This window comes from Manacus candei, unplaced genomic scaffold (genome assembly GCF_025592945.1).
Source record: "Manacus candei isolate 608988 ecotype Guabito, Panama unplaced genomic scaffold, ASM2559294v1 h1tg000017l, whole genome shotgun sequence".
Taxonomy (NCBI): domain Eukaryota; kingdom Metazoa; phylum Chordata; class Aves; order Passeriformes; family Pipridae; genus Manacus; species Manacus candei.
In genome coordinates, this window is record NW_026138065.1 from 1,898,833 (window position 1) to 1,922,231 (window position 23,399).

Genomic DNA, 23,399 nt, shown 5'->3' on the forward strand with positions numbered 1-23,399 from the left:
ACTGCAAGCTAAAAAGAAAACTAGATATTACCTTAATAGAATCAAGCACTAAAAGCATAAGAAGGTTTTAGCTATAATAAATGACATGAGAGAGCCCAAATTGTAAGGAATTGATTTCAAGCACATGTTAAGGAAAAAAAAAATCTAATTTCAAAATTTTCCCTTATGTGATTATTTTCTCACCAAAGCAGTCTCATTTCTATCAGTCCTGGCACTGTGTCCAGCTCAGAAATTAGACAGCAAATTGAGGCACAAAGCAAGTCATTGCTACATGACCAAGAAGGCAACAAGGATGACAGATCTGGAGTGCTAACCATATCCCTATCCTTTGTTTAATCCAAAGTACTATAAATGAACATAAAGTGCCTCACTCTTTCTTGGGTATGCCTAAATGTAGAACATTTATTCTGGAGTAAAGACCCATAAACTAGTTAGCTTTGCCAGTTTGTTTGCATAACCATTCCCACAGGACCTTCTGCACCTCAGTGTTCTCATTGACCACTCAGCAACTGCACTATGTAATTTAACTGATGTACTTATTTCAAGCCCTTGATGAACAGTGTGTAAAAATAAAACTATTAAGACTGGAGAGTAGTTATATTGCTAATGGTCTCTTACCTTTCTCAGGTCGGTTTGTAGTTGCCGGAGGATGACTTCTAGCTGGTTTACTTTTCCAGTCAGAGTACTCGGAGCATGTTCCCTGTAAAGTAAACCACTACCTTCACTCTGAGTTAGTTAAAAAGATTTTCTTCTCAGCTTTTGCAGAGTAAAACTTTTAGTAATAGCAAATGAAACCAATCAGTTATGAAAACAGAGACAAAACCAGCATCAATTACTAGTACAGACTATTACAAAATGAGCAAGAGACTATTACAAGAACTAAATCCAATCCTGCAATATCTGGAAATATGACACTGCCTCTTATGCAAATCAGGCAGAAGTTACAATGATTTTAAGAAGGAATGTTTTAGGACGTATATGCACATACCCTGACAATGCAAGTCACACTCACTGCTAAATGGTGTGCAGAGACATTAGTTAACAAGCTGCTTTCTGATAAGGACTGTACTAATCTGAAGCAAGCTGCAGCAGCAATTACTGCAAACCAAAAGAGTTGTTAAGAGTTCTTTTGTCTGGTGTGCAGTAGTGTCATTTCAGTAAAGGATAAACCTATGGCTTTATGGAGACAAATATTTTGTTTAAAGGTCAAAACATATGAAATATTGCCACAGGTTGATGAAATGCATGACTGAAGGAAAATGCTGAGAATAGCTTCTGCTTTCTGAATGACAATAAGCACTGTGGGAGATAGTTTCATTTACATTATAGATGCAATTAGCCATCACGTGAATAATTGTGTCTAAAAGAGAGATGGTGAAGAGAAAAGCTTTGCATGCAAAGCTGAATCAGCTGCTTCATGCAACTGCACAAATCCAACAGATTTGCTGATCCTAAAAGGGGAACATCTTTAACAGTCTTTTCCAGTCCTTACTGATCATTAGACTAGGAAAAGATATGGACTTGGAAGTCATTACAATAAATGCGCTTTACCGTGTAGGCAAGCTAATTTGTGTAAAATTGGTTCAAATTAAAATGTAATAATCTAACAAGCAAGAAGACTTTTCCCTCCATTTCCCATTCTTCCACTCCTGCAACTGAAGAGCAAAACTAATCAAAGATGTGTTTTTCTTTTAAAGCGTGCTACTGGACAGATTATGCTGCTGAATTTGAGCTTTAAACAAGTATACTCCTCAAAGCAGGAAAGATGGGGGGGAAGAATAATTTCTCCCAGAATACTGCAAAGAATTTGAAGAATTGGGTAGTTTGGCCTACAATTTTCCTGCAGTCCTCAGTTACACGTTCTCTTATTAATTTACCTTTGTATAAACGAAAAATTATGGGTTTACAAGTAGTAAATAGTTGCAAATATAGGTAGGAACACCTGTTTCAAGATTTGAGACATTTGCTGCAGATAAAGTTGTGGCATACTACAGAGTTGAGTTCCTGTTATTGGTTCTAATCAAATGAAATCTAAAATAAGAGTAACATAAATTATTCTTGTAAGGAGGAATACAGTGAAAAATTTGATTATCTGAAACTCTGCATCTAACTGTGCTCTGCATTAGAGGCCTATTACAGTGAGAGAGTTTTATTTGACTATACTACAAATTTTCTAGACAGAACTGCTCAGAATTTGATTCCAAGAAACAACATTTTTCAAAATCAGAGACAATTCGATCAGTCAAGGTAACAGGTCTGCCATCAAACAGCCGTGAAACATGCATACAGAAAATCTGACTCAGAACATAAAGACAAAATCTTTCCTTAAAATACTTTTGTAAGAAATATGCTTTAATTCTGACATACCCGGCAGCCTCAAGGAAATCTTTTCCATCTGGGGGACTCTCATCCAAAGGTAACTCCTGTGTTCCTTCCAAGCCCTGTGCTTGCTGCATATCATTCAAGGTGCAAAAAGATGCTACTCCCTGATCTGTAAAAAGCAACATAAGTATACATCTAAAACTGGACAAATTAAAGGGCTATATTTCTGCCATTATCCCAGTTCAGTTAGCGAAATGGCTGTAGGTTTCTACATCTCAGCTTTGAAGATAATCAGCAGATGTATGTTCCAACCAGTTGGCTTCCCCACACCTGCATCCAAAGGCAACCCCAAATCAATTTTTTATGTCTATCAATCAGCAGTATGACAGTTTTGTCTGGACCATTTAATACTGATATGAACAGTAAATTGGTCTTAATGAACTCTGCAGAAAACCATTTCAGAATTCAGGGTCACAACGGATGACAATAATAATTCAGCAAACAGGTCTGCATTTTTCCATGGACTTAAAGCTCTCAGATTCCTCAGAAATCCGCAATGTTTGTTTCGTACTGCTTTACTTTCTCAAGCATTTGCAGAACCTAAGGGCAATCTGCATACTTGAAAAACAATAAATTTACACTATTTTTATCAATTGAGTTTTTAGAACATATATTACTAAGGCAAGCTATTATCTGCATTGAATTTGAGTAGAACATAATCTAACAAGCACAGATGTAATTACCTATGGATATACAGTGTGGTTGCCAAAATATATCAGTCACCACATAATAGAAGTATGCCATGCAGATCATCATTGCACAGAACAGGAGTAAATGATGCATTCATTAGGATTTAATTTCTCTTCTTTAAAAAAACAAAATCCATATTCTGTGGAGATTGATTTAACTTATTTCTACCAAACAAAATCCATGTCTGTAGGCTTGTATGAATTCTGGTGACAACATGCCTGCCTTGCCCTTTCTCCCCTTGCTCTACCACCCCACAAGGCCCAAAGCTTGCATTGTCATGCAAACGTGCAAAACATAGGAAATATTAAAGAAAGTTTACAGAAGGCAAAAGTCATCAATCTCAGACCATCACCTAGAAACGGCGTGTGATGACAGAACGGCCCAAATTCTTCATCTGAGTCAAAACCTGGAATAAGATTTAGAACGTTCCTATAAACAAGACAGTCCACCTCCACTGGAGCAGCTGTGGCCCTTGTGTACAGCGCACACAGTGGGATGTTCCCAGTGCAGCTCATGCTGGTGCTCATTCTCAGCCTCGCCAGGCCATTTTTACACAATACCAACATCACAGTAAAGCAAAAGGTGTCACACCCCATGTCTCTAATAGTAATACCCAGTGTTGCAACACAGCACGACAACCTGGCATGATACGTAAGAGGACAATCCTTCAAACTCTAAGGACACAAACACAGGCCAGATCTTTTCAACTAGAAAGGACATTTTAGTTTAAAAGTTTTACCAATCAAACATAGGAAATCACTAAAAATCTCTTTATTGATTTAAAAAAATTCCTTCAGTCTTAAGGAATACCAGAGATTGTCAATTCATTTTCTAATACAATGAAGAAAAGTTACATGTCTTATTTTGTCCAATTTTAAAGACTGCAGCTCATTTCTCCTCCTTTTATCCTTGTTTCTGACTAGTGATAGATCTCAGCAAATATGAATGTCTTTTCCATATCTCCTGACAATAAGGTAAGAATATAATTTTAAACACATAATCAATGACATAATTTACAGATTTGACACCTACTAAGTTAAATAGATTTACTTAGCATGGATAAACTAAAATTAATTTCCCAGGTCAAACACAGTATGTAGGCCAGAAACAAGAGAGTATAAACAAGCAGTTGCAAGTACATAGCTAATTATTGATTTCACTTTTATACTATTCACATGTTCATTACCACTTAATAGAAACAAAGCCAGCAACAAATGTTATGCTGTTACTATTTTTTCTATGGCCAACAAAATGTGACATTGTGTCTCAGAGGAAATTCTACTGCAATATAAAAAAATAATCTGCATTTTTTCCCTCTGCTGACTAAGCTTAATTAAAGAAACTGACCACTTGTCTGGTTTATTTGTCAGCTGAGAAAGTGTTTTGTCAGTTTGATCTCCTCAACAGTATCTTAGAGCATCTTTTTCTTGATGGATAAAAGCAGGTGCAAAACCAGGTACATGCAACTGTTAATGTAATCACATTATGCCATTTTAAAACACAGTCTTTTAAAATATTTTGTATTATTTCAAAACACAACAAAAACATGCTTGCAATGAAGTATAATGTGTGGATTAACTTCTCCTTCCTTGTATAATCCCTAGTGAAGTTCAATTTCACATAATTTAAAAACTATTAATAATTAAGAGTAGGAAATTAATTGTTACCCCTTTTCTGTTTTTCTAGCATAACTTAGACATATTTTTCAATATTCATATCTTAATAAAATATGAAACCATATTCTAACATTCCCAAGGTGAGGAAAAAAGTCACTGCATGGCCACTAATAATCCAAAGTCTCCAATTACATAACATAAATTCCTGTGCTACTCTTCAAACATTAGTTCTTTAGTTTTCCAAAGCCAGGTTAGTGGCAAAATAATTCCCTGAACAAGTTAGTAAGACAATAAATCTCTGTAATAATTAGTACAACAACTAGTTCCTGGACAAGAAAACTATTTTGCCTTTGAATACTTCTCAAGTACTTTTAAAGACACATTTTTATTTTCAGTAACTATATAAAAATCTCACTGATCTCCCTATAAGTAATCAAGCTAAGCAACAGCTTCACCAATTTACTATTTAAATCTGAACTGTGGTGAAAACTGAACTTGTGCTTTGAAGAGTAAAATCTTCCTATTGATTTTTGGTTTATTTGTTTTCAACAGAATTGGCTTGACCCTTTATTAATGAAAATGAAATCAAAGTTACCTCAAAAACCAGCTCTTTTTATAAAGAAAAATCAATGGGTATGATGTAGATCTAAGTTCTGCTTCCTACAGGGACCCCTTGTATTTATTCAGTTGAAGAAATAGGTGCATACTAGCAGAAGAAAACACATGTAAATCTCAGAGTTCTTATTTTTAAGTGGGATGTCCCTGCCAAACTCCAAACAGAACCCATATACAGAAAACTATTTGCAAAAAATATACTGGTCTTGATATCAAAAGTTTAAGCAATAGTTGACTTAGCAAGAGCAATGATGATGAGACAAAAAATCATATCTTAATTTACAGTAACAGAGTCATACAGCTGTAACTACTAAGAATTTGAATCTGAATTTCCATTGTTGCAGACCGCTAACAGAGGCCAGAAAAAACTAGGCAATTTTGATGTACTGCAAAGCAGAAAAGGCTCAAGTGAGTAAAGTGCATGAAGCCACTCTCTCATTGTTAAGGTAAAGTCTACCCACAAACATATACTTACATATGCACTGAAGCAAAAAGAATTACATGCACTAGAAATGACTAAATGTTAAACATTTTTATTTTTTCTTTTTCTAGCACTTTAATGCACTACTGTGATTAAAATAATTATCTGTCACACTGAATGCTTCACTTCTTTCTCATTATGTTATGTGTAGCATTACTTGCATTAAGCTATGAAGATTTTAAATCAAAGTATTAAAATAGCATTAATTATAGTAGCACAGATGTTTTTGCAAAGATAAATTGGCATTAAGAAACACTGCATTCTGATTGGCACTAGTAGGCGTTCATAAAAATCACCTGGAAAACAGTTGAAACCACCGATTCTAATGAACTAAATCAGAGACATAAGAAGGACTTTCTTAAACCCACAGTATGATTTATCAAACACTAAACAGCATTTTAAAGCATAATAAACCCAGGTTGAAGTAGCACAAATAGTACAAAGTTTTATTCCTAATAGTATTCAATATTTATATTTGTATCAGTTCTTTTCTATAATTACAGTATCAGGTATGGACATCCAAAAAGGCTTCTCCTTTTGCTCCCCAAAACATTGAAAAGATCCAAAAAAAGCCATTAGCAAGATAATACACATGCTGAAAGCCAGTCCCTTTTCCCTAACTTGGAGATCTATTAGAAGGATAATAGAAAAAAAGAATTAAAAAATTAATTATCTTACTTTCCCTTAGTCTTTTCTGAGATTTCTTTGTTCTCCTTTTTCAAATTGATCTTTCCAATTTGTTCTATAAATCCCCATGTCTTTATCTTTACTCAGTTGACCATGCTTTCTTTCTTTTTTTTTTAATAACCTCTCCTTTTTTAGCCCAACTACCCTCTCTAAAATCCTACCTCTTTTGCTTTACAGTCACATCCAGTCCTATTGATTTTTTATTGTTTGCTTCAGGGATGGATCCAAAAACATTACAACAGTGTATTTCTATCATGTCAGCTGCCACCTGGTTACTCTCTCTCTGCAGCTCCCAACAAAATAAGAGAAGGTAACTGGAAGTAGCATATCCATGTATGACAGAAATGGAAGGATGCCCTTACTACTGACTGGGCTAACTCTAGAATGCATGTTAAATATCATATCTGGATAAATATCAGAGTCAAAACTGTGTCTTGCAAAGGAAGGCAGTGTGAAGACAAAACAATGCCACACAGTTTATCGACACTGACTCTCAACAGAGGCAGCTCAAGCAAAAACCCTTTCACTGCAGCTTCTGGAGCCTCTGGAGTTAATGCCTGCACAGCTCTCCATTACACTGTGAAGACCTGTCTTAGGAATAACAGAAGATTTTCAGGAAAAGTTTGAAGTAGGTATTCAGCTTCCCACGAAAGTTCTTGCCAAGCAAAAGCAGTGAAATTAAATCTTCACAAAGCGAAAAGCGTTATCATCATAGTTTCAATTTAAAATAAAAAAAGTAATGGCTTCTCCCACTCTCATAGACCACAGTTTAAAACCTACTGTTCTACATAGGACAAAGGCTTCAGCTGAATAAAAGCTAATACTAATAAACAACCCTGTCCACTGCTCATTTGAGGGGAGAGAAGAAAGCTAAAAATGAGACTGCTGCTCTTGTAACACTCAGAAGTAAACTCTGAGTACAGATGATGATAGCAAAAATCTTGCTACTATACTTAATTCTTAATCCAATTGATGCCAACATTATAAGCACCTAAAAAGGCTAGAGCTAACATAATTGAGATACAATTGCTTTTTAAGACAGACAGATGAAGGATAGTGAGGACCACATTAAGAACATTGAACTGATCAAATTGTGTAAGTTGTCAACATACAATCTGGAGACATCACAGGAGAAAAATCCTGACCTTGGAATGAAATTGGTAATTTAATAAACTGATATTAACAAAAGACCTTGTACAAAGAAAAAACTAAAATTAAGTTTAGTATCTAGGTTCTAGAACAGAACATAACTTTAAAATATCAGGTTCACAAAGCCAAACCAGAGAACAACTCTAGAGTTAATTTCTGATTCAGTATTAAAAAATTCTTATCTATCTTGTGATCCTTTCCATCGAAAGTTGGGGGGGAGGTGTGTGTTTGTTTTGGTGGTTTTTTTGAGATGGTCCTATATGAAATGTGATCCAATTTCCACCCAGTTTAATAAGAAGATCAAAGCAGTTTTATATTCAGAAGTGGATAAACTTTAGAATCATCCACTCTCTTTTTCACGTTGATAGAATGCAGAACAGTAGTTCCAAGCTATTTTTAAATACAAAGCTGAAGCAACTCCTAAGTCAATAACATTAAAGTACATATGGAAACTGCATCTGCTAATTCATATCCAACACATTCCCTTCCATTTTTTTATGACATGCCTATCAGTTATTCTTTTTTAAATTACTTCCAAATTGTAAGACATAGGATACAGAAAACTGAACAAAGGTTTAAAAATTCCATTCTTTGCAAAAGTTTCTATTGCAGCACTCTAAATTTAGTCAAAACATTGTATAAGTCATCTAAGATATACACAGATGTCTCTACTGCAGAATCCTAAACAGAAAAGAATTACATTCCTTCAGAGGAAAATAGATGATTATTTACTACTCAAATTCTTTCAATAATTAAAAAAAACTCTGATAAACAGTTTCTGTCTTACAACTCAGACCTTCAGTTCTTCAGCATTATCTACAGATATATCCAAGGTTTTTACAATTAAAACACAAGAAGTGAATACCCTTCCACCCTAGGATAGAGCACTGTGGGGTAGCTATTTTGTTCTACTTCTCCCTCTCAAATTCAAATGCAATTACACTCACATAACACTTTCCAAAGTGAAATTATTTTCATCACAATATGAAGTAGTAAACAGAATGAAAAGCTATTCATTCTCAAAGGAAGCTAAAAATACAGAAGCATAACTGAATGATCTTTCAGTCAGTTGAACTCAAAAATTTTATTAGCATTTAAAAATATTCTTCAAGTACAAAGTTACAGAACTAGTCACTTACTGATCCATATCTTTTTTGCAGTAGCTTAAGCTTTCAATAACAAATAGCAGGGTGTTCCCTGAGCAATCAAATATAGAAATGCATGGGAACAGCTGTCAAGATTCTCAGCATCACAGTATTTCCTGCCAGCTATCACTGCCATGTTGGAGTAATATTGAATGCATATACAGTTAATCAGGTTAGGAAACAATATAGTTCTTCAAATTCCTAATAATCACTGTTATTTCAGGTTTTCACAATCCCATTTAAATTAGTATAGTAAGTAGTTCTGAAGAGCTGTTGGTCAAAATGAAATTTAATCACTTCATATTTTGGGAAGGAACCAGGTACCAGAAAACTGATCCCCATGGTTGCTTTTAGTTAAAAAACCCAAATCACTAACTTGACAGCCAATTCTTCTCATAAACTTAAGACCTGTATCTTATACAATGATGACTGTTCATCAGATTCATTAGATACCCTATTCATTAGATACCCTTGACTTTCTGTACATTCACCAATGCAAGCAACACCATTTAAGAGATGTCAGAAATTTTATGACAGCACAGCAACTTAGCCAAAACACCCCTCAGAAACAACAAAACACAAACACTCCACTGTATATACTCATATATATACTCAAACCAACATCCATCTTTCTGTATTTATACATTATGTGTAGGTTTAGTTTCCAGAGGTGGACAAAGTTTTTTTCTAATCTGATTTTATAATTTAAATAAAGCAAACCTGGTCTATATCCTGCACCTCAAGTTCTGCTATTGGAAAATAAACTGTACGTTTTTGCTAGTCTTCAAGGGCTTATGAAAACTGAGAGGGACTGCAACATCATTTGGACTACACATACCAGTTTATAAACACGACACCACAGACACAGGAAACTGTTACTCCCGGTTTCATTTCAAACATCTAACATAAATGCTTTGAATCTCTCCTTCAAAGAACCTGATTTTTCCACTTGATTACAGAAAGAACTTGGGCAACCAAGTGGATGAATTGCACCTGAAACGGATATTGAAAGTATCATAAATACCCCAAATTTTCAGTGACAACCTTCCACACTGAGAAGTGATACTGCCAAAAGAACTAAAGGGCTATGGAGGCAAACACTGGGTTTTTGTAATTCAAAATGTGGCTGTACAATATATATATTTTTTTAAAGTTTGTGTACTGAACATTGATTTTTATTCAAATGTTCCTGTTACCTTCAAACGCTCGTGCAGCATCTACCAGATGAGACCAGTCTAGCCCTGTGGCAGTGTCTGGCAGGGGCATCAGGCCAGGATCATTGAATTTGGCTTTATCAGATAAGGACCCATCTGAGAACCAGAATTCATCTAAACAATAAACACAATAATTAGTCTTCCTGTAACAATTATGCACAATTAATTTTGAAGCTACTATAATGATCTGCAAACAATGTATAAGCAAAGAGTGCTTATCTTCATTACTCTTGTATCTGTCTTTTCTGTTCAATACTTAGCATGGGTGGAACAATTTCTACATGTTGGCAGAATACATGGGAAGAGTTTCTAAAGGGGTTTTTTTTGTGCCACTTTGCACATGACGTGTTCTTTGCATTTTCATGTGAACACTATGTGAGGAGGCAACATCCATTCTTAAAGTATAGCATATTAAATCTGAGCACTGAGCAGAAAAGTTGCTAGATACACAAAGTTATATTTTTAAGGTGCCTGTGAAACAACATACAAGATACTTACATGCAAGGTTTTACTCTGAAACTTAAAATACTTTAGTTCCAAAACCAATTAAAAACATAACCTGTCTTTCTTTTAATACTCATTTTCACATTGAAAATACTACCTTGTTAGTTTAATATTTTTAGCTGTATCTCTGAGGATGTAAGGCTTGTGTGGAATTCCAGAGGGAGCTGTAACAAACTGTATGCTGTACACAGATCATTTATTAAATTAAATGTATACACTATAAAGTTGGTTCAAACACGGCTTTCAGTTATGCAGTCTGGTAGAAAGGTGCCGCAAACATACATTTTAGTAGAGAAGATGCTAATTTTCATAATTACATTAAATAGTTTTATATTTTCCTTTCCTTTGCTATTGTCCGTAGCAAACTTTACTCTGATCAATATGAACACATTAAAAAGAATACTGCTGAACAGGCATACAAAGGTTTATATTCTTAAAACTGAACATAAACCAAAACCATTATATTTATAATCACAGTTTGTCCTAACCATAAGGCTCGCAATGGAATATACTACTTTTATCCCATAATATTGTCAGGAAGAAAGAAATTTTGCTTCAAAAGTATTCACTTCAATTTAAAAAAAGGTCAAAATAGTAATTTTTCCTCAAATATTTCAGAAGGAGATTTCCATCTAGTTATTCCAGTTATTCAAATTATAATACATAAGAGCAGTATTTTTTTCCAGAAAAAGATCAAACAAAAAACAATGAAGGAAGAAATGTATGCATACAAATGGAAGAAACATTACAGTTTAAGAAAATGGCATGTTGTCATTGTTCTGATACCAGTGTTCATTTGAATTAAAGATTTCTGACGCAAAAATCAAAAAGAGTAGGCTGTTACAGAGCAAAGAATAGAGCATATGATATGCTCTATTCTTTGCAGAAATCTTGCTTAAAAAAATATAGAATATCAGGAAAAGGACAGTGTAGGAGGCTTAGAATCCTCTGTCACAAATTAGGAGTCCCTGCAGAAGAGGTACAAATCCTATTTACTGTGGAATTTATCTTGTTCTACACTTATATGAAAGGTGCAGTATTGTTACATTACACTTGGAAGTGGCTTGAAAAAACTCTGTAGAAATATCTTTCTCAATATTACTCTTCAGTATGCAAAAGTGGACATTATATGAAATGGAAAATACAATATAGACACATATTCTACTCATATATCTGTACTGAGATTTTATTTTCAGTTCCTTATAAACATACATAAACTCTCACCTAAGGTTACCTTGGTGCAAATACACTGGAAGCTGAAAGTCAGAGCAGTCTCTGAACTTTTGTATATGACTTAGACATTATAAGAACCTTATTTATTCAAGTACAAATGTTTTATACATCCCTGTTGTGGAAAATAGACAGAATACTTTATTTGAAAGGCTGGCAAGCCAGCTTTTGGTTCTAGACCAGCAGGCAGGCCCTAAGGGACAGTCCTTGCTTTTGTGTGATCAGCCTACAGAGGCTGATTGTGAAACCTGTCAGGAATAAGCCTGTTCCCAGCACGATTCTGCTGGCTTTCCAAATTAAAGTGTAGGAGTGATATATTCACCAGTAGTCATCCTTCATTATGCATTGTCTTTGTGAGAACCTCAGTTCACCTTAGGGTGGATCCTATTCAGTCCTGCATAAGCCCTGACAGAGCTGCTCAACTGCAGAAAGCCTGCCAGAGTAGAGATTTGAATATTGATAGCTCTGGAAATGCAAGTGCTCATGCTGATGGCTGAAATTTCAAGTGGAATAACTGAACGGGCATGAGTAAGCCACCACAGAATAAATCATTTTCAGGATATAAATTGTGTTCTTTGCAGTGGGGAGGGGAGAGGGAAGGGAATAAGAAAAATACCTCTAATTATATAGGCCTTGGTGCCTTTGAATTTCAGAGAATATTGGTTGTATTTCAGGAATGCTCTGGGTGAGATAAATTATTTCTAGCTTCCTGTATTTGCATTTCTTTCCTGCTCCCCTTACCTTACTGTTGCCTCCACTCTTTCCCTCTATGACTGCCACATCAGCAGCTGTTACCTGTTGTCTCCCTTTTTGATTTGGGCAAAGGTGATAAGTGATGCTTGAGCATACCCACCTCTGCGCAGGTATGCTCAAGTGTGGGCTCTGCGTGCCCAGGAAGATATGCCTGGTCTCATAGGCCACTATCCTCACTGCACACAAGACTGACTTTGAGGCAACACAGATTTATCCCTTATTTCCTTCGAGGAAACATTTTCAGTGTTATCTTTCAGTTTTAAAGATTATTTTATTTCTTCTACTCCTTTTGGCACAAAAATAATTGATCCTGTAGTTTCTGGTCCTTTCAGTTACGTCACTTCCTCTACTTAGGAATTTTATTTATTTTTATTATTGATGCATAAAAGTATAAAGCATTTTCAAGAGTCCTTATTTTCACCAAAATTATGCGGTCAGTTCAGTTTCTGACAGAGCTCCTGAAATGGATGGTTATCAGTCCCACATATGACTGTATTTAGAGAGTAACTAGTTATACAGAAAAAGAAAGATTCACCTGACTTAACCTTTTCTAATTCCAAGGCAATTATCCTGCTTCAGTTGGAAGTGCTACTTTTATGCAGAGACTGTAGATCATGAAAAAACTATCTGCTTACTGTGCTCAAACTAGACATGTCGTTTATCAAGTAGATTATCTCAAAAGATGCTGCAGGTGAAGGAACCTATCAAATCATATGCAGACATAAACTCCACTGTCTGTGGGTTGTTTTTCTTTCATGCAATCAGTAATTATAACTCTACAGTCCTCTTAAACAACAGCTTCTGTCTGCTGAACCCTTCCCTTCTTCCGTATTGCCAAGGGTTGCTGAAAGTCTACCTCCAAAGATGTCAGCCTGCTAGTAGACCTTCTTGTGGACATGTGCTCCTAATAACTACTTTTTCCTTCCTTTTCTTATTGAAGATAGTCTTATGTTCTAGTATGATGAACTATTCACTATGAGAGAGCCTCTAACAGCACACACATACACTCCTTTGTTTATGTGAATTAATCAACAGCCCGTATTTGCTTACTGAAAAACTGTTTTCCAAATTGCTAACACTGTACATCATCAATACACAGTGATGCTCTTCCATTTTAATACTGCTTCTTATTAAGGAGGTTAGTTTTGGACTGAAGTTTAGTAAGTCAGTTTCAAGACAGACATTCACCTACTAACATAGCTGCAGATACAGCTACTGTACTTCTGGCAGCCTTTTGCCTATGATGTGTATAATCTGAGAACTTTCAGAATCTGTCAGTGTACTTTAACTCTTTTTTTCACTTCACTTCCCCCAGTGATAAAATAATAATGAAAAAAATCCTGTAGCTTCACTTTTCTCATTATCTTTTTATAGTCAACATCACACACAGATGAAGTTTCTGGTTCTGTATTTGCATGGTCATTCTGTCTGATAATTCTGATTTGCCAGTATACTGCTACACCTCAGGTTGTTTATTATGCTTTGGTTTTGGTGCTGCCTTGCTTACCTATTAATCATACTCTTTTCCTTGTTAGAGGATTCTCACGAGATTTGGTGCTGCCACAGTATTTCATGCTGAGTAATAACATGCAAGAACATACCTTTCTAAAATTAACTTCAGCTAAAACCACGCTATTTCCACTGATTTCTGTAAACATTGAATATCAAATGCTTTGAGATTGCATACAAAGGCAGCTAAGACTCCTGATATCTGATACTAGAACCTTATGCTAAAATTATAAATGCAAAAGAAACCTCTCATTGATATAGAATGCAAACACTGATTACAAAAAATCTTCTTAACAAGAGCCAAAGTTAGTTTCTTATATTCTTATATATATTCTATGTTTTGGAAACATAGATGGGCAAGTCATGATGTGGGGTTTTTTTCAGAGTGTAATTACAGATAACCAATTAAATCTTCCTTGAAACAGTCATCATAAAAGATCTTATATAGCTGGTATTGCTAAGCATTTTTAAAATACAGAACCAGAAGCAGAAAATAGAGGTTACATATGAAAACAGCATGAACTGCCTTGGATATCAGCAATCAGTTTATGACTGACAGGATACCAATTTTGTGTTTTTTTTTTTTTTTTTTTTTTCCAGCTATGTGTATATATATCTTTCTGTATCTAAGAAGCAGCAAGAATGAAAAACTAAGTGTCTAAGACAGAACTAATACACAAACCACTAAAATATCACTGCTGGAGGAGCAGTATAAAGCTTGAATGTACACCGTTAATTGCCTTGTGTCAATCTCCATAAGAAAAGCACGGTGAAGGTTTGATCCCATTGCACATTAAACTTTGTAAGAAATGACTCTAAAAAAACAGGTCTAACATAGTAACAAAAAAAAAAAAAGGAAAAAGAAAAAACCAAAATACAATCAGGATGCCTGACTCTATACTCTATAGCTCCTTCAGAGACTACAAAAACTACTGAATTCGTCTCTAGTTAAACAAAATGGATCTCCATTCGCTATCTGTAAAATAATAGGATCTTTTCAGATTAAGTTTGTAGTAAAGAGTTTTACTCTGATAGAAGAGTATTTTTAGAATGGCAAAAGGCACACCAAGCGTGCATTCCCATCTGAAGAAGGAATTTAGCACTCATTTGAGATACCAGTTTAAAATTAACCAGTAGTTAGTCACTAAAACTCAGTCTCATAGCTGAGGCCACTCTAACTAGACAAGTGTAGACATGAATTTCGTATATAAAGCTCATTTCTGAAAGTTAGCAAATGGTTGCTAGTTCCAGAAGGACATGATGAATGACAGAACCCCTTTTATTACTACTTCTTTTAAGTCATCTGGACATGCACCTACAAACATCCTTAATGTTTTCAAGAAACCCACCCACAGCTTCTTAACTATGGAGTTGAAAGTCCACATTTTTTTTTAAATTTCAGTCAACTGTGATGCATTATTAAAGTAGATAAATAAAAAAGGCTTTTTTTTTTCTAACTTGGGTGTCCACTATAGGTGCCCACTATAGGTCAGACACCTAAACTAACTGAGAAGCATATACATTCAGCATTTTTGAGAAAACAATTGACTCTTACTAAATAAACAAGAATGGATATGTAGTCTAAATATACATATCCGTCTGTGTAGATCGGAGCTTTTCCTTCCATTTTTTTTTCAAAAAAAATGACTGCAAACTTAATAGTTAACCCTGGAATTATTGCAAGCTAAGCATATAATAAAGGTCTCACTTATGAAAACCTCACAAGTAAAAAGAAATATTCATGGAACAGTTTTAATTTAACACCTCAGACTATTATTTAGCTGCCATTAAAAATGAAGTATCATTTGCAAAGGTTTTACTAACATGTTAAAAAAGAGTTATCAGCAAATTCAATTTGGAAATTGAAGTCAAAGACAACACTTATTGCACATTTCAAGATGTTACTAAAAGGATCATCTAAATATAAGCTGTTCCTTTTAGCTGTTATTTCAAATATATCTTTGAATATTTCAGTAATTTGAATGCACATAAAAAATAAATAAAAATATTAAAATAGAATCAGGCCAGTTTCGCTTAATTAGGCTGCCACTGGAAAATAAAATGACAAGAAATATCTTCAGACAAATGTTTGTTGCCTATCACTGATCTCATGAAAATTCTTTGGGAAGTGAATGCTGCCTCCAAACATGATAAATATGAATTAATCACTAAAGGCAAGCATGGACATGTACTGCTGACGAAATATTCTTTTACTAGGATAACTGGAACACTGATTTGACATTTCTTAATTTCACCTTAAAAGCAAAATCTAAGTTAATACTTGGTGATTTGTTTATTATAAATATTGCAGACTCACCAATGACAGCAACAATTACTTACTTCTCAGATTTCCAATTCCAGGAGTCAGGCCCATTCTGGGAGGCAATGTGCTGTGATATGGTGGAGTAGTGCTGAACAAGATATCATTTGGCAAGGCCTGGTCTAGCATTGAACTTCGAGAACTAGCATAGGAAGACCCTCTTCGATTACTACAGATACTTTCATCTGACAGGGTGCGATAAAGTGTCCTCCGTGGGGAAAGGTTTCCATAAAATGAAAACTAAACATAAAAGTAAGAACACATATTACTGGTTAAAATAATTCATACGATCATATCCCATCATCAGTTCTTGGGAGTATTTTTCTGGGTAGGCAGTCTGGAATTCTTGAACTAATATAGAAGATCAGAGATTTGTTCCACCCTATCAGATCTACTGGGGCCTCAAAAGAGTTACTGAATTGGATTTTCATACTTCCTCAATATTTTGGAACATATCACCAGTGATTAATCAGATATTGTGCAGTTTTATTAATTTTGAAATGCTAAATGAAAACTCCATAGCCTTATGACAGCGATGTTTTACAGAAATGTATATAAAGTTACCAACTCTGGCAACATATTCTGTGATTCTGACTCAACATCTATGCAAGACTATACATAGAACTGTTTGATTTTAATTCGAAATGACTACACTTTAATGTTAAATATTCTCAACTGATATATGCTGCCACATAATTCATTGGATGATAAAAGTGATTTGAGACGCTGCATCTCTCCAGATATCACAAAACAGGCTTAGAAAAGAGGGTAACAGAGTGCAGTGAAAAGTGGTTATGCATTTCAAAAGGCTACCTAAACCACAACCCAAACATCTACAGAAAAATAAGATATTACTGTACTGTATAACTGGATCATTCTGCTTCATAAGTCATTCTTCAGCAGTGAAAGCCCAGTTTTCTTTACATCTACAAAGGCCAGTTAACACTTTAATTATTTTAACTGGTTTGTCCTGCATATAACAATTAAATGTCTAGTTTTCTTTGTAGTTAATTACGAGTTGCACATTCCCAATGTAGAACGACTGCTTAAGAGGAATAGCACTTGAAAAGCGTGAATATAGTACAGAATTAAAGACATCTACAATTGTTGCACTTCTGATAAAACTTGCTTACTGATGAATGGTTCTAAAAGGAATACGCAGAAAGAATCATAGAATCATAGAATGGTTTGGGTTGGAAGGGACCTTAAAGATCATCTAGTTCCAACTCCCCTGTCATGGGCAGGGACACCTTCCACTAGACAAGGTTGCTCAGAGCTCCTTCCAACTTGACGTGGAACACTGCCAGGGAGTGGGGCATCCACAACTTCCCTGGGCAACCTGTTCCAGTGCATCAGCACCCTCACAATAAAGAACTTCCTCCTAATATCTAATCTAAACCTAATCTCTTTTATTTTGAATCAATTCCCCCATGTCCATGCAACAAGACACAGTCTTTACAAAATACTTAAAGACATTTCACAGTGCTAGTTTAGGAAAGCATTTATCTTGATAACAATACAGAATATGTTCAATTGTTAGAATGCTTAACTACATCCCTGAGAAAAATGAGGGAGACATTCAGATTCTAATCTAGGAAAGCATCAAAATACTACATTGGTTCTAGAGATCTGCCTGAAACAGATATGGGCCATGGAAATAAACATCATTAAAAATTTTAACACACACATAACATGGTCACAACAGACATAAGCAGCTTCCCTAAATGAATGGATAGAGGACATATGCAGCATTCTTAAATGAATGGATATACAGTATTCTTCTATAAGCAGTAGCTAAGGAATATCAAAAGACCCTGAGCTTAATTAGGGACCACATTGGGCAGAGGGTTAAAAGCCTTCATCCTCTGAACTGAAGGGTCTCTCTCCCTCTCCCCTGCACTCAAGATGATTCTCAGAAAGTGTCTTGCTGCAATTCTTGGCTGCTATTCCAGTCTCCTTAACCTTATACTGCATCTTCTATCTATAAAAGTTGTTCACCAGTTATCGAAACATGTTGAATGTTAATAGTTGGAGTTTTACAGTCTCCTTTCAGGGTGCAACAAAAATTAAACATTACCTAGAGGGTTCATTATTCCCTGATCTATGAAGAAGGTAAAGCCAAACCAAACAAAAAATGTGACTTGGTTGTGTAGAATCTCACGTATTCAGAAAATTCCTTTCTGACTTCACTGTCAAACGTAACTCGCTCACCAATATCAAGATTACTACCCTCTGTGAAGGCATAACCAAAGACTGTATACTGCCAAATCCTATGGCCAGGATCTCTTGTAAGTCAGGGCCCATGGTCTCTCTTACTAAACTTCTGTTTACTTGTCTTGAGAGGTGAAGGGGATAGCAATAATTTACCTAAGGATGGTCACACCTCCTCAGTCTTTTTTGATTCTTATTTAGGTTTCTAGAAACATTGGCAGTTCTTGAAATCATCACAAAACCCCAATTATTGTATCAATCATAAATGATAAAAACCTCTAGTACATTACTTATGAAAATTCAAACACATATAATGCACACTTAACATACTACATGTTAGAAATATATACAATCTGAATTTTAAATTCAACTCTGTACTTAGAGGATTCTCATGTGTTAGTTTTATTCAGACATGATGATTATGCTATTCAGCATATTGTATAAACACCACGGGTTAAGAGAGCATTGAGTTAATATGGAAGTGTGACAATTATCACAATTTAATTGCTTTGTTCTTTATTCCACATTAGGCACAGAATTCAGAACCATTTACACTTTGGGGAATAGCAAATTTTAAGTTCTCTATGCACTTTTTGAGAACTATTAAATATTAGATTGTCTTCATACGGTAAAGATTAGATGAGCTCTCCACTGGCACTGACAATTATGCCTTCTGAGAAGTTGCCACTGATACCTACATGAAATTGTGGTTCAGATTTCAGATGGAATTGTTGGTACTGACTATTACAGGGCAGGGGAAAGTGGGCTACTTTTATTCATGTGCCTTAATATCACACAAAGTGTATAAATTCAGGCATCCTACATTGAAAATGTCACTTAACCTTTCAAATTACAATTAAGTTGCTCAACCTGCACTCGTCTCTGCTCAAACTAAGCAAAGACTGACTTCAACAAATACTGTATTTCATACATAATCAAACAAATTTCCCATCATTATGGGAAATGATACTTTGGAACTTATGGTCAATATTTATAGAATCCCCATGGAATAAAATTAGCTTGTACAAAATGTTATTGCCTTCCCTATAGCAAACTTGGCAATACCAGAAATCCATTTCTAAGGTAACTGTGGCTGAGATAGATAGAGACAAAGAAAGTAGCCAACCTTTCTTCTCCCTTCCTCCATAGAGAGGCTGTCTGGCAGCATCAACTTCAGAAAATCTTCTTTGGACAGGATTTGTTGGCTTTCAACAACGGCATTCCTCACAGAAGTTTGGACTGGACTCAGTGCAGACACAGCATCAATATCATCATACACTCTGTTGAAACAATTGGTGTTTTTAGCAAGAAATTGGATTTGAAAGACTGCAATCATTTTCTGTCACAAAGTGAAAATGGTTAGAATTATCTCCTGACCCAGTACAGTCTATTTAGAACATTTTTTTGATCACTTTACATTTATGAAACTGTGGGTGCAAAAGGAAATTCTTAAACCGCTGAAAAATCAAGTTTAGAAATCCTAAAGAACAATGCAAAAGAGCATAATCCTGGTTTCTCCTAGCCTGCCTCTCTTTTTTATACACCACACTTCTCTATCAATATAAAAGCTGTATTTATGTCAACATTTCCAAAGGTTCATCACAAAAATTTTTAACTTTTACTTCCATGGTAAATCAGAAAATCAATATTTTATAGTGTGATATTGCATCCAGCTTCACAATCTGCAAAAATTACTATGGTCATCGATGGCAATGTTTGAAGTGTATTGGTAATCAACTGTGTAGTGTGCTATGTGTATTTTATTATCAGCAACTTCATAAAGTTCTTTAGATAAATAAAACAGCTGTCTTCCTTAATCATCAGCACATAAAAATCTATTTACAGTCAACAATAGATTGTCAAACTGAGTTATTATCCTTCAGCTTCCTTCTAGTGAAAAAAGAGAGACAGAATTTTAACAGATTTACTCTGAAAATGTAATTGAAGGAACTAGAGATTCCCAGTCACAGAGAACACACATTGGAAGCCATTGCTTACTGTCAAGTGCAGCATAATCAGTGACTCTGTCTTCAGCAGAGAGGAAACAGACTTTGCTATGTTAAAGTGCAATTCTCAGTGAATTATATCCTATAGTGGCACAACATTCAGCAATTGACCTGATTTTCATCATTGCTAATTAGAGATCTTATTTTATTTCAACATAATTATCCTCAGAGAGATGTTTTCTCTCCGTGATATATAGAGAGCTTTCCTAGAAAGAACGAGGAGAGGCAATGCTGTATGCCATGGAAAAATCTGACAATATCTTCTGATATATGAAATGTTGTCATATTCAATTAATAGTTCTTGAATAGAACTAGCTCTTGAAAATAATTGTCTAAATTGCCATTGTTTCAGTCTAAATACCAATATCCAATTTTATTTTAAGGGTGTCATTCAGACTAAAGAGAAATTGTTCCAGGAGTTCATCAACTTCAAAATGCAAAAACTTGTGGGAATCACTGATGTTACCACTTTATAAGTTTAAATAATACTACAAATGAAGTAATTAAAACATGGGGGAGGGGGGTGGAAATGAAATCACTTGTACAATAACACCAAGAAACACAAATAACCAGGACAGGATGATTATAACATCTTCTACTTCTTAAAATTAGGAATTTAGGAGCTTAACTTCAGGGTCATATTTCATAGTATATATTTTCTAGCATACATTTTTAATTATGACTCTTCCCATAGAGATGCACAAATATGCAATATGAGATATAAGATGCTAATAACCCACTCCCATTAAACAAAGAATAATCCCATATTAAACATTTGAAAATCAGATACTGCATGTCATCTTGTCAATTTATAAAGATTTACAGGCCTGAATATGGTTTATTGAGAGACAGCACCAAATAGTATGCACAAAAAAGAAGCAAGGGCGTTATCCAAGAAGATGATTTTGAAGCTAACAGGAATTCAAATGTTAAACAGCAGATTCAAACATCACTTATTACTGATGCAACACTGCGAAAGTAGCATCTTTCTGTATTTGAGATACTGCATGTTTTCCTTGGAGTGCAAGCTTTTTCTTTCACCTAAGAACAACTAATTTCTCATAAGCTATTCCAATGTTAACCTGTACATAGGAATATTTTTACCTAAATGTCACTTGCTAGACAAATATGCAGTTTTATGGATATCTGCACTTTTCATAATCTCATGAAGAGAGGGTCGTATCTCCACCTAATCTTTTTCTTGCGGGATCCTAACCATCCCTTCATACTCTTTCATTAAAAACAAAGTCAGAAAAAGATACCAAAGGACCACTAAAATATCCCCAACTGGCACTAGTTTTTAAAAAATTATCTACTATAGATCACCAATGAATTTACAGTCATCTCCATCAATTGTATCAGCTGATGTAACAGGCAACAAGTAGTAAGGTTTAATACAAAAGCATGAGAAAGAAAGCTTTTTTTCAACTAAGGTTCCTGAAGATTTGAAGAAAAGCTGTGTAAGACAATAATAAAATTGCACCTTCCCAATTGCTTCCTAGAGATTCCGAATGGAAACTCAGAGTGTCTGACATAGCCATATATTTTTAGCTACAGACACTATTGGAAATTTCTGTCAGTTTTGCTTTGACATACAGGAAAAAGATGCAGCTGGTTAGAATAGAAGAAAACACACTATCCTATGCAGTTACTGACTTATTTCCTGGTTTTAGATGTACCTTTGATACATAAACATACGGAAAAAAAAACCCCAAACATTAAAATGCAAAACAGGATTTCTAATTTTTTTCTATCCTATTTTAAATTTTATTTTCACTACCCTTCTTCCCCCAACAAAGTAGAACAGAGTGCTTACTCATGGCATTCAGAAACTTCAGATTCTTCAGGTGTAGGACTTCCTTCTGATTTTTTCCATCCAATGACATATTTACTGACTGCTCCTTGTCTGTGGTATGGTTTTGAAACCGACCCAGACATCTGTTGACTGCTATTCTGAGACACTATATAGACTTTGGAGGTATCTAGGGAGCCACTCTTTTTAGAGCAATGTGTTGATGGGCTTCCTGAGTGATGTGACCCACTGAAAAAGTGAAGAAAACACACAAAAGCAGAAATTAAATCTGCAATACAACAACAAATAAACACTTCACCTGGTATACAGCAATAATTCTTGATGTTAAGTTTTTCCTCAAGGTTGAAATCAAGGAAGCAATATTGGCACAGTAATTTTCTACATACAAAATGCATATACATTAAAGCTCTTTGAGAAGAGAATTGTGATGGGTTTCTAGAACAAATAATGCATAGAATTCAACTTACAGAAATGCCACTGAAAACTGATATGAATCAAAATAAGTTCAAGAGATATATATTTAATTTGTGTCTGCAATTTAAAGTAAATATGTACAAGCACATGTACATCAAGAACTACATAGGGAATTACCCAAATATCTCTCTAATTATAAAACTTATGTGTTTTTCTATTTCACATTAATTTTGCCAGTTCATGCCAGATTAAACTGTGTCTTTCACTCAGACACATTAATATTAAATTATCAACAAATTTAACAGAAGGAAATTTCAGCTCAACAAAACAGTCCTCTGGATAATTTTAACAGTCCTTTTTATTACGAATAATAGCACTAGTAGACACTACAAAAACCTTTTAGTGAAGATTCTCAAAATTATTTAAAATAAACTAAACACTTCCTTGAAGAATAAATTTCTTCAGAGTAATTATACAAGACAAACTCATTCATGTCAAGCATATAAAGAAATGAAGTTACAAGATGATATTTGGTTATTTTCCTGTACTGATTGACATTGAAAACAGGAAAATCAGAGGGAAAGAAGAACAAACAATTTCCTTCCATCCTTTATAGAGTAAAAACCTTAACACATAGACCAAAGCTTCAACTTCAAAGTC

At 34.8% G+C, this 23,399-nt stretch overlaps 1 protein-coding gene across 3 annotated transcripts in view; it reads right to left on the reverse strand.

The window, feature by feature from the left end:
* The window catches only part of SIPA1L2 (signal induced proliferation associated 1 like 2), a 131,212-nt gene that overhangs the window by 1,427 nt on the left and 106,386 nt on the right, over window positions 1–23,399 (reverse strand). The window contains exons 16-22 of one of the 3 annotated variants that reach the window (XM_051783459.1): window positions 22,329–22,553; window positions 19,633–19,786; window positions 16,316–16,535; window positions 9,962–10,093; window positions 3,425–3,478; window positions 2,368–2,491; window positions 619–700 (exon numbers count right to left, since the gene is read on the reverse strand). In XM_051783459.1, coding sequence (XP_051639419.1) covers window positions 619–700; window positions 2,368–2,491; window positions 3,425–3,478; window positions 9,962–10,093; window positions 16,316–16,535; window positions 19,633–19,786; window positions 22,329–22,553 — 991 coding nt within the window. The remainder of the gene's footprint in view (window positions 1–618; window positions 701–2,367; window positions 2,492–3,424; window positions 3,479–9,961; window positions 10,094–16,315; window positions 16,536–19,632; window positions 19,787–22,328; window positions 22,554–23,399) is intronic. The other 2 variants (XM_051783460.1, XM_051783461.1) reach the window with 2 other exon arrangements.